The 12229-nt window shown below is 39.4% G+C and overlaps 1 protein-coding gene across 5 annotated transcripts in view; it reads left to right on the forward strand.

Moving 5' to 3' along the window:
- The window catches only part of NSMCE2 (NSE2/MMS21 homolog, SMC5-SMC6 complex SUMO ligase), a 128151-nt gene that overhangs the window by 23558 nt on the left and 92364 nt on the right, over window positions 1–12229 (forward strand). For all 5 annotated transcript variants that reach the window (XM_017825258.1, XM_017825254.1, XM_017825257.1 and 2 more), the window contains one exon: window positions 3059–3165. In XM_017825258.1, the coding sequence (XP_017680747.1) occupies window positions 3059–3165 (107 nt within the window). The remainder of the gene's footprint in view (window positions 1–3058; window positions 3166–12229) is intronic.

The raw sequence follows: 12229 nt of genomic DNA on the forward strand, positions 1-12229 counted from the left end.
AGAAATAAGATTAGGATAAATTTTGATTAGATAACAGAAAGGCACTGGTACAGCACTTGCACTTGCAAAGCATTTGATTTTGGTGTTAAACTGGGTTGTTGGCCTGCAGAGTGCACGGTTTGATTACTTTGGAGAGTAAGCTGGCTTTGTAGCTGGAGTCTGGCTGGAGGGTATTCACCAGTCAGTGTGCCCACTGTCTGCTGGAAGAGAGTCAGTGCCTTGAACCTCTTTACCGTGAATCTCCACTGGTGTCCTCACAACTGAAATAAAAGCAGCAGCAGGGCTTGAAGAATGGATAACAGACAATGCCTTTTGAATTGTTCAAAAAGCCCTGATGTAATTATTAAATTTTGATTCTTTTTGATACTATAGTGGTGTTAAACTAAGGGGTTGGTGAGATTTGTGAGAATGAGTTGTGTAATGGTGGTGAGGAGAAGCAAGTCTTTTTTTTTTCTAATTTCTTGTTCCCTAATAAGATCAGGTCAAATGGTGTGTTCTGATTAGTTTATGTGTAAAGAAACATTGAAGGTGCTGGGATCCCTGCTTTGGTGAGCTGTAAAACTTTACATTCCCATAGTCACCCACAGCTTCTCATCATGTGCAGCCAAGCTCTGCCTTGCATCTGCTCCTTATCAGGGAGGGGCAGAAGTGCTCTTAGCTCCTTAGAGGAAGGGAAAGCCAAGGAGCCTTGCACAGCAGGTTATTGCTGTGTGTAATGTGGAACAATAAAGGTTTTTAAAAGGCAAATAGAATAGCCCATAAAGTAAGTTTTCTTTTAAATCTTGTTTAGGAGATGGGGAGGTGAGTGGCTGGGAACAACATAGATTTCCTCTTAGCTCTCAGTACCCTGGAGTATGGATTGGACTGCAGATAGAAAGTGGACTCTAGTTAATCTGTCAATGAGCAGAAATAGGGTATGAACAACCACTGACCTTTATAAAGTCCTTCAGGTCTCTCTGTGGACAACCACTGACCTGTATGCAGTCCTTCGGATCTGTCTGTATGTCCGTAGTGCCTCCAAGGGCAGGCTGTGACCGCGTTAGTGACGCGTTCAGCAGTTTCCCAGTGTGTAGAACATACTTCCTGTGCATGAAAGAACAGCAGCAAGGAAACAGCAGTGAATAGCACCGAGACTTAAAGCAAGCTGGTGGATGGGTGGAACGGTCAGTACATGAAGAAAGTGAGGCAGGATGTAGTTAATATCCCTCTTGCCTGAGCGTGTTCCACCACTTTGAGCTTTATTTTAATGCATCTCTCAAGTTGCATGCAATATTATTATTCTTTACCTAAAGCTTTCTTTAACTGTTAGGAAAGACAGCATTAATACAGCTCTCTTGGTATTTAATAATGCACTTCTCTTCCCCTAAAAAAAAATAAAAAAATATTTAGGTCACTGTAGTTTCTTTATGTTGTGAATGTGATTCATTTTGGCCATGGGAGGAGAATGACAGTTACTTGCTACACAAACCTTTCCTGTGATTCATGGAGTGCCATTTGTGTCAGCCTTGAAGGAGGCACTTCATATGCTTCCTTGCAGGAAGGAAAGAGTATGATCATAGTTACCAGATAGGATATGGAAATTGGGTGGGAGGGAAGGGAAGGAGGAGAGGGAAATGCTGATTATTCAGAAGAAAGTTGCAGGAGTGCCAAGATTCTGTCTGCAGTATCCATTCATCTACTTAATGAAAAATGGATACATACCAAGCCTATATATAATTAAGGGAAACGTCACAACTGTAATTGCCATGTTCACAAAATAGAATGGCTTATTATGTAACTCTTTGTGTAAATATATCTTAGCACTTTTCCTCAGTCTCCTGGATCCATCAGTGGTATGAAACTTCTGTCCCTGAGTGATGTGTTTCAGATTTTGCTCTCAAGCTGATGGCCATATACAGTGCTTTGTGTTAGCTCTCTGCGGAGACAGATCTTTGTGCTCTAACATGATAATATAGTTAGAAACTTGGGCAGTGTACTAGCTTGTCAGATCAGAAGACATTTTCCTTTCTTCACAGTAAAAGTAATTTAAAAAGCTGTACCACGATTTTCTTCCTAAAAGTAACAGCACAGCTTGGCTACTTAACTGCTTGTAAAGAAGAATGCTCCATTAAACGGGAACCCCTAATGCTGCATGGCAGACTCTGGGGCTCTTTCATGGCATCCAGATGCTTCCAGCTGTTTTCTCTGTACCTGGAAGCTGCAGGGTAGGAATAAATGGGAGTAGCAGAAGTGGAAACTTAGGTTTCCTAAGTTCCTAATTTCCTGCACGGGTTAGGGGCTTGTGGCTGGCTGTCCTCCTGCAGCTGGCAGGATTTGGTGTAGTATATGTGGCTGTGTCAGGAGATAGAACTGTGGCTGTTCAGCCATGTAGCATCTACAAAGGGTCCTTATCCAGCTAAGCAGATGCACAGCAATGTTAGAATGGGAAAGCAGAGATGTAGTTAGAGATGAAAGGAGTGAAATTAGGAGGAAAGAAGAGAATAAAAGTGGATGTGAATTACTAATTGCATGTATTAATCGATTTTCCCAGGCAATTAGAATTTTACTCTTGAATCACCAATGCTATTCAGTGCTCCAATATTTCCTGTGTTATAAAACACTGGCTCTGTTTTGATTTTCCAGTAGCTGTGTTTATTGGGGATAAGGGGTCTAATTATAGCTTGAACTATACTGTACTGAGAGGGCATTTAAGTTTCTTCTGACTATTTCTGAGGCAATGTGATGAGTCATGAAATATAACTTTTGCAGAAAATATCCTGATTGCCTAATGACTAGGTGTTGGTAGATGAAATTACACACACTCTCTCTTGTTCACATGAAACCAGGGAAGTGTCTTTCTGAGTAGGCTGTTTGTTGGAGTTACCCAAGAAATGTAAAAGATTACAGTTGCAAAATAGGAAAAAAAGTATATGTTTGAGGAGCTTGAAAACACCTGCTGATACACATATGCTTTAAACATTCACAGTATCAATATTGTAAATAAAATACTTGCAAAGAAGAAATACTGCCTGAATATAATACAACTGATCATCCATGTTCCAAATGTTTTATTTTGCAGATGATGAAGAGGATATTAACAGTATGGAAAAAGTCATGTTAGAATTTGCTGCAATGGACAGATCTCTTAATAATTATATAAGAGCATTTGAGGAAACAGTAAATCAGGTAAACTGCCTCTTCTAATAATGTTATGAAAACATATCGTTATTTAAATATTATTTTTTAATAGACACAAATGTTGCATTAAAGCAACACATGGTTGTAGAGATAAATCTTTGGCAGGTATAAAATACTAAAGTCGCTGGTACAACTGTGTATTTTTTTTCCCAGTGTGACAGAGTTTCTAATTCCTCCCCTTGAAACTCACACCAGTGGAAATATGGGAGGAGTAGCGCTTCGGGACTGAGGACACTGTAGTTAAGACAACTTAGTCTTGGGTGACACCTGCCTTGTGTATTGTGGAAGATGGAAGTGCAGATGGATGAGGCAGCTGATTTTGGGAACAAACACGTGGCTGTGGCAGTAGGGAACCAATGTTTTAAAGCCTGCCTGCTACCTGACTATGCTGGTGCTTATAAAGGGTGAGCTTGTTAATTGCCCGCTCAATTAGCCAGGGGCTCGTTCTGTGTTTGGTCTCAGGACGGACAAACCCCCGGCGCGGCCGTGCCGGCAGCGACCGCCAGGGGGCACCGCGGCCGCGGGTTTCCCTTCCCATCCCTTCCCATCCCATCCCATCCCATCCCATCCCGTCCCGTCCCGTCCCGTCCCGTCCCGTCCCATCCCTTCCCATCCCATCCCATCCCATCCCGGCCGGGAGCAGGCAAGGGATCCACAGCAGAGCCGGGGAGGAAAGAGGCAGTCCCAGGGGAGGCTGGACTTAGTCCCTTCATTTTCAGGCCACATAATGCCTGGAGAACTCAACTTCCTAAGCAACCTATTCTAGTGTGTGTCTGCAAATTGACTTCTTGGTTTTGTATGGATTTCTCTAGTAAAGGCAAAAGTGCATCCCTGATTACCCTTTAAAATGGGAAATCTCTGTTTCAAAACTTGAAGATGGTAGAGCTTTTCAATTAAATCTGCCGTACTGTTATCTTGCTATTGCTTTTTGCTCTTTTAAAAGCAATAACAGGAAAGCAAAACAATACATTTTCCACTATTTCTATCCTGAGATGCTTTTTCTTTTGTAGAAAGGTTTTCCTTTAATATTTCTTTTTAAATCATCCTAAGTCAGATGCTTGACTGAAAAATCTTCTTTCAAAAAATTAAATATACATATTTAAAAGGAGTTGAAAACTATGTCCACATCAGCAGGTGTTGGACAGCAGTAAATACAGGCACTGTATGCAGTCTTTAAATATACAGTTCATCTCAGATCTCATCATAATTGCAGACCTCCTAGTTTATGTTGGATGGTTCAGGACTTTTTCCTTTTATTTGGAATATTCATGATTTTTAAAGCTTTCCTAGTAAATCATAGCATAGTTCTCATCATTAGAGATTAATGGTGTATATCCAGACTTGAGTGAAACATAGCTGGTTTATATTTTGATTTTAAGCTATTAATTAATGATATGTTACTGTTATGATAGGAATATCAAGTAATTTTCAACAACGACTTTTTATCTTTTTTCATTACTTCCATCTATCAGCAAAACACTTTTATTTCATCTTTAGGAATATAAAGAGTAAGCCTGTGCCTTCACCAACAAAGCACCCAAATCCTGTTTACTTCAGATATGTTCACTCGTGATCTTTTAAGTTAAGCAGAGGTTTAACTGCTTGACTGAAGTGAAGATACTTTTGTGGGTTTTTAGGTAGGGCAGTGATACATTTGTGATTTTTAGGATTGAATGCAGCAGTATCTTTGTGTGCATATCCATGCTGGTGTGCAAAAAATAGAAAGTCCTGGAAAGGTTGGTTTGAATTTTTTCCCCTTCTTTTCCCTAATGGAACTCATTTGTGTTGCTAAAACGAGCTTGTTCACTGTTCTTTCAGTCCTAAGGTTTTAAAAATGCTGCTCCAAGATATTTAACATGTTCTAGCGTCTACATGGATTATAAATTTGGTAATGGCTAATCTCTTAGCCTCTAACCACACTTCTCCTGTCTCTGCTTCCTACCTCACTCTAGGGAGTTCTCTCTACTTTCCCCTGCCAGCATCCTGAACCTTTCTGAGTATGAGAAGGAAATGTATATAACTGCTGCAGTAGAACAGAGTTACAGTCTGTTCTCTGAAAAATAACTGCTCATGCTTTATTTTGGCGGCTAGCTGCATGCCATGCCTCTGGAACCACACTGCCTATCTCCAGTTACCTGTCAGAGACAGTTTAAAATCTGCTTCTGGGAAACAGATACTGTTGCTGAATTTAGGGCTGCACCTGGAAATAGCTGTAGAAAAGCTTGAGTTTAAAATAGCCTCCACTGGCTTGCTCCCTGGTTCCATCTGAATTCCTTACCTGAGGGCTTTCTCTGGGGAGTTGCATCAGGTCATTAATTTTCACAAGAGACTGTTCTTCATACACACTGTTAACAGGATTTATCTCCAGCTGCAAAACACTTTTTATCTGATTATTTTGTAAGTTTGTATGTTGACAATTTTTCTGGTCAGTAGTTTCTTCACACAGCAGTGAATATGAAAGCATATTATACTCTGTGTTTCACCTTCTAACCACCTGCTTGTAGTGAAATGTTCAACTGGAATTTAGCAAGATAAGGAGACAGCAACAGTTAAAATTCCTAATTTATTATTTTATTATATGTACCTTTAAATGGCATTGACAAATACATGATATTGTACAACCAAAGTATGTCATGTAAATAGCTAGAAACTAGCATGAGATATGGTCACATGTTTTCTCAAAGCCAGTTTTTTTGTTGATTTCGGCTGCAGTAGGTGGAATGCAGAAGGTGAGACATAGCAGCATCCTCTTCTGGTTGAATCAGAAGCCTGTTGAGCAAGAAATGAGCACTTGAGTCACAGTGTTTCCAACAATAGGCTGTGGGAAATCCTTTTTCTGTGGAAACTCCCTGTGCCACTGGATTTTCTTGTACCTGTGTAATGACTGGACTTCTGCTGCTGCTTCTTTTTTCATTTTTAATGGGTATTTTTAAAATAAATTAACCAATATTCAGGTCCTTACCATGCAAAGTGCAGACAGCACTCTTGCTTTTAGTGTAACAACAAAAGACTAATGGAGCTGCAGTGTCTCTTGCAGACTTGATAGTCCTGAGGTGTAGACAAATGATTGGGACCCAGGCTGACAGGCAGTGCAAATGTTCCCTGCTGTAAAGAGCTCTCAAGTGGCCAGAATGCCAGCATATTGTGTTGTCCCAAATATGGATTCTTTCACCCAGTGTGCAGGAACATGATGCACGCACAGAGTTGAGATACTTTATTTTGTATTTGTGGAGAGACAGGTGCTGGGTGCTGAATTCATGAAGGTAGCCCACCTTGAGTGGGCCAGGTGCTCATTTTTATACACTTTGAGCAGTAAAAAAATGGCATTTCCCATATATGTAACAACCTAAATCTGTAGTCTTTGGCTTTGCATTTTCTCATCTCCATGTAAAGATACAGTGCACACTAGTTTTACCATGCATGCTCCGTGAGGAAGGGCTTATGTGAGGAAGAGGAAGTTGTTCTTGGCTCTGTAGTTTGATTTATTGTGTCCTCCTGTTCTTGCTTCTTGAGTCATGGCTCTTGGTTCCTGCAGTTTGGCTGTTCCCTCATTTTTTATAAGTTCTTTTATTTTTCCTGTACTTCAGTGAATTTTTAACTTCTCCTGGTATTTCATTTCAACAGTTGTGCCTGTTCTCTCAGTCCCGCTCTGCTCTCTGGATTAGCAGGGGTGTTGGTGGTGGACTCTGATCACTCGGCTTTTCAAGCATTTGGTTTCTTTGGGACTGTAAAAACTGGGGTAAATTTTCTGAAGTCCCCAGGCTTCATCTGGGGACTTCATCTTTTATCTTCTCTAGATAAAATTAATTACAATGTATTGTAGATCAATCTAGAGAACAAGAGAGATGAAAATAACTTTCTAATGTTGCATTATCCCCACCCCTCTTCTCCTTCAGGGAAAGAGAACCTGGGCTATTTTGTATTTTTGCAGGTGAGAGCAAAGTGTTGAATGTGGTAGAGGCATCTCTGGTAAAGTTTACTTAATGCTTCCTTTTGTAAGTTACTGCTTTGCCAAACATCACTTTGGCTTACTTGGAATTGTGTCTGCCTTTTGCTAAGCCTGAACACTGCAAGGGAGGATAAAATCCAAACCTGAGTGAGGTGGAAGAAACACATAAGAGACATGTTTCAGGAAAAAATTAAGAGCCATGTTAAGGGAGCACCGAGAGTGTGAAGAAGCAGACAAAAAAGTAAAAGACATGGGCTTGGGAAGTCGTGTTGGTTGATGTTGGTTGAAAGAGTGCTAGGAATGAGATGGTGTTGAGCTGAAGAAAAGATGAATATATTAGAAGTTTCATCAGTGTTTGGGTTTTATCCCTATTTCTGCTACAGCCTTCCCACGTTGTTCTAGGTGAGTAATTTCTACCACCATCTCAGTGGCTGCCAACATCTTGGTTTTCTGACTGTCCTGCATGGAAACTGATTTGAGCAATTATAATCGGAATTTAAATCTAAGTTAATTAAAGTTTGAACACAGGAAATGAAATTAAAGATGTTCTTTTTTAGGTTTTATCTGTAAAAATACATACAAATGATGTAAGTGTATGTCTTGAGAGGGTTTGAAGTCTGGACGTGTTGGTCATTCATGCCTGTGTGACTTCATACCTTGTCAAGTGTTCAGTCTTCCTTTGGCAAAGATGAGGAGTGCACTATGTTCCTTTTACAAGGGTGGTTTTGTCTCTACAGGATATACAGGAACTACTCTTAGATTTGTTCTGTATTTTTGATAATAGTTCTCTTCAAACCAGTAGGTTCATTTGAATGGAATAGGAGGAGGTGTTTGTTCACTGTGTCAGTAATTTAGAGCAGATTACTTAGTATTGGGGTCTGTTATCTTCGTGGCCAAGTGTGTAGGTTTTAATCCTGCAGAGGAATAATTCCCTTCAGTGATACAGGTCGAATTCATTCCAAGTGTGCAGCTTGTGAGTGATCTAAGGAGCAACTGCAGAAAAGTAAAAAAACCTGCTGTACAGTCCAGTCCATGGTCTATGTTTGACTTGCAAACTATTTAGCAGAATTCTAGTTTCTTCACTTAAAACTCATAGTATCATGGTGTAGTTACTTGGATGGTCTTTCTCGATTTCGTAAAAATGAAAGAGACTTAAAGATAAAATCTTTGTTACTCGTCTCTGCCAGCATAGCTGTATAGGCTGGGAGTGCTGTTGCAGGAGGTTCTGCCAATGTATCCAAGTTCTCTCTTTTGAGAAAGCAAACTAAACCACACCTGCAGTGTGTGTGTTTTGAAGAAATAGCAAGGTCAAGGAGAGGATGTGTTTCCAGCCAGCACCCATCCTTGGTGGCACAGCTCTGGCAGCAGAACTAATGCGATGACCAAGTCCAGGCTGTGTGGCAGGTGCCAGCAGTGTCATCAGTGACTGCCACTGCCTGCTAGAGACAGGCTGGGCTTCAAAATTAGATTGTCCCTTAGTTTTCTGTAGTGCTAAGTACCAGGAAGACTATGAATCCCAAGGGATTCATGTGTTTTTGCTGATTCAGGACTCTCTGCCAGTGACTGGCACTGTGATACCCATTACAGTGTTCTCAGTGTAACAGTTTTTAACATGAAACTTTCTAGTTTCATGGAACAAACAGCCTTGTTTGGTGCTGATGTTTTCTTGATAAGCACTTAGCTCGTCTTTTTGTGCTTGCTACACTGTCACGACAGCATGTTTTAGGGCAAAATCCACTGATGACATCCATGTCTGCAACTGTGACCTTTACTGTTCCAGCTGAGCTCAGAGCATTTCCTGTGACAAGTGCAGTGCATCAGTGTTTCCTGATTCTGAAATCTTGTCTGCTGACCGTGAAAATTTTGAGAGCTTCTTTTTATCAATAAAAGTCCTCTACTACATAGAAATGGCTCATGAAGATTTTTGTAAAGTCTGCTACCAGGAATATGGGTTTAGTGGAATGGATATATCTTTTTTTGGGCTGGCAGGGAGAATAGAAGAGCTTTTGTAGTCTTTGACTGCATTTATTTTGACTCTATGATTGTAAAGCAGGTGATTCTATCTTGAAATTCACTTAGAGTGTGCTGAAGTGCACCATCAAAGGTAACAAGTCAATCCCCTGGTGAAAGACGTTGTACCTGTGCCAGTGTCTTCTCTCCCATCAAATAGTAAAAAGATTTCTGGAGAATTTGCTTCATCTTTACAGTTTTTGTTAATAATGGGTGTCTCAGTATTATTTTGATACCTTGAATGCTAATTGGAATTACTCTTTACTGCTTGTTTACTTGCTATCTACTAATGAAGCTACTTCAGACTGATAATTCATCTTACAGAATAAGCCAAATGTGGACATTGTGTCAAGCCCTTATAATGGCTCAGGCAGAATAGTAGAGAAAAATATTATATGACTCTATAGTTATGCCTTTACATATATATATATAATGCCATAGGGCTTACTAAAACTTTTACAGGCAAACGTAATTCTGGCATTTACTAGCTATGGAGTTCTTTAACATTTTAAAGTTTCTTCAATACAATTTCTTTGATATAATTTCTAATCAATAATGTATTGCTTGCTCTGTCCTACTGCCATCTCCAACCAGTAATTCAAAATATATTTCACTGCTGTGGGCATGTACTCTGCTTTTTGCAGGAACTGGGACAAGGATGCATTTCAACACATTTCTGATATTTACTTTATAATATTTACTTTTTCGTGTCTTTCTCTGTATGTGTCAGACTAAGCATTTGATGGAAGCCGCTTTTTTATTTTCCCAGAATTGGTGATCTATTTGTATAGTTTGCTACAATAATATTTTAGAGTCTAGATTTGATGAGCTGCAATTAAAATATTTTTTTAGCGAGTAGCATATAAAGAAGTAGGAGTAGTGTTTTATTTTATGTGGGTTATATAGCACATCCTCAGTAGTGTTTCTTGGATGTCTCCTAGCAAGTATAAAAATGTATCTTGCTTTTTGGAGACTAAACCCTGGAAACTCTTGCATACAAACATAGGTTTGTTTGACTTCACTGGGGTCACTTACATTGGTCAAGCTAAACATTTTCCTAAATATTTGCAGTGTCAACAGAGTAGTTGCTGAAATGGCCCTTGGCTTGTGTGGGTAGGAGTAGGGCAGCAGGGACCACAGCTGGTTAACAGCGAGGATTTGGGTGAAATGTTCTGGACCTAGGACCATGGCATGGAACTAGTGGTAGCAGGGATAGTATTAAGAACAAATGTGCCAAAGAAATCCTGAGAACCACGTTGTAATTTGAAAACTCTTTTTGTTATGTTGGGCAGCAGTGCTGCGCAGTAGGTAGCAAACTAGGCTGCAATTAATGAGGACTGGATACTATGTTCAGGTGTACCCTCAGCTTGTGTGGTTCACCTTGACAAATTGTTTCCCTCCATGCCTTGGGCTATGGTCTTGTGTTCATTAATATCACTTTTGTGCAGTACCAAATCACCTGGTCGCACATTCTCAGCAAATAAGCCAGATCACATGATACTGTGTTTATTCTGGCTGTTTGCTGGCTGCAGAAGGACACACACTACCTGATGGAGCATAACTCTTGTGCAAAATTAGAATTGGCAGAGTGGGCTGCACTTAATCAGTGCATCTTGCAGCTGTGGTGGTTTTGATCTCATACGAGACACACTGAAACTGAATCTACTGTCTAGTCCAACCACGATCTCAGTCATGTGGACAGCATCCTGTACCTGTCTGTAAAGAGATTTATTTTTTTTTTCACTTGGAGATTTCAAACTGAAAAAAACTGAATTCAGCTTTTAAATTATTTTATTTTAAGGATTTAAGAATTGCAGTTGGCAGTCTGAACTGTTTCAGAAATTCCAGAAGGTCACAACAGAGAGCAACTGAAAGTCTCTGTGATTTGGATACCTACTTTTCTAGGCAATGTCTGCATTTCAGAGTCAATGTGAGTTAACTCTGTCTAGTTTAGCTTAACCTAGAGAAAGAAGATAAAATTATGAACTGTAATGAAACTAGTAGGTGTTGAGGTAAAATAGACAGATAAAAAAGCCATCTTAATCTCAAATAATGAATTATTTCTTGGTTGATGAAATTTGTTATTGGAAACACTGGAGTTGTAGTTTCAGTTGCTCAGTAGTGAAAATAGTCTTTCAAATTAACCATCTCATCTAGAAAGATCCTGCTGACTGTTCAAGAATTTAAATTCTGGAGCCAGGGGGTGGAGAGTGAGTGCTAAATGCTGGATGATTCTCAGCAGCAGGGGGTTTCACTTGAAATTAATTTCTCCTGTTAATTGAACACACCCAAGTTGATCAGTGTCTTTGGGGAGGCAGTTTCTGGAATACCTACCATAAAATGTCTCCCTCCAAATGTTGAGTGTTGTTTTAATTACTGTAATTGTTTCCAGAAATTATATGTGTATGTTGGATATTTTAATATTCCTTCTATAAAATTTTAAATATTAGGCCACTCATTTAAAAACATTTACTTTTTTGCCTAGTATGTTTTTAAACTGATCTTATCAATAAAAATACTCAGTGACATAGATTTTCCCTCTGCAAAATTCTTAGCAGCTTTCTAATGAATTACAGATAAAATGTTGCTTGCAGCATTAACTAGATCACACTTTTTTTATAGCTGCTACTGCCATGAATTTGTTCTTCTTAAAGAATTTCAGTTAAGAAGGAGTTAGTAGAAGTTCTTGCTTTCATTCCTAGCTTCCTCATAAATTATTTTATTTGGGACTTTTTCTTGTTCAGCTGTTCTATACCGGGTGTAAGCAGGAGTGTGCATGCAACATGTTGCATGTAGTTCAGAATGTACCAAAGTCTTGTGACTTCTTAGTATGGTTTCTTCTGAATGTCTTCACTTTTACAGAACTGTGTATTTAAGGTCTTTGTTAACATGAAAAGAACTGAGTGTTTGTGGAGCATTTCTTTGCTTTACTTTTCGATGTTGGGAGTTAAAAGCAACTTTTAGACATTTTTTTCATTAAATAATGAGTTTCTCGTGATTTTTAACGCATGCACTCAACCTGTGTTGCAAGTGTTGAGTTGTTTTTCTTTCTCACCTTTTTACTTTGCTCCTGTTGATGGGAGGCAGTGCTTT

This window comes from Lepidothrix coronata, unplaced genomic scaffold (genome assembly GCF_001604755.1).
Source record: "Lepidothrix coronata isolate B3197 unplaced genomic scaffold, Lepidothrix_coronata-1.0 Scaffold117, whole genome shotgun sequence".
Lineage (NCBI taxonomy): Eukaryota > Metazoa > Chordata > Aves > Passeriformes > Pipridae > Lepidothrix > Lepidothrix coronata.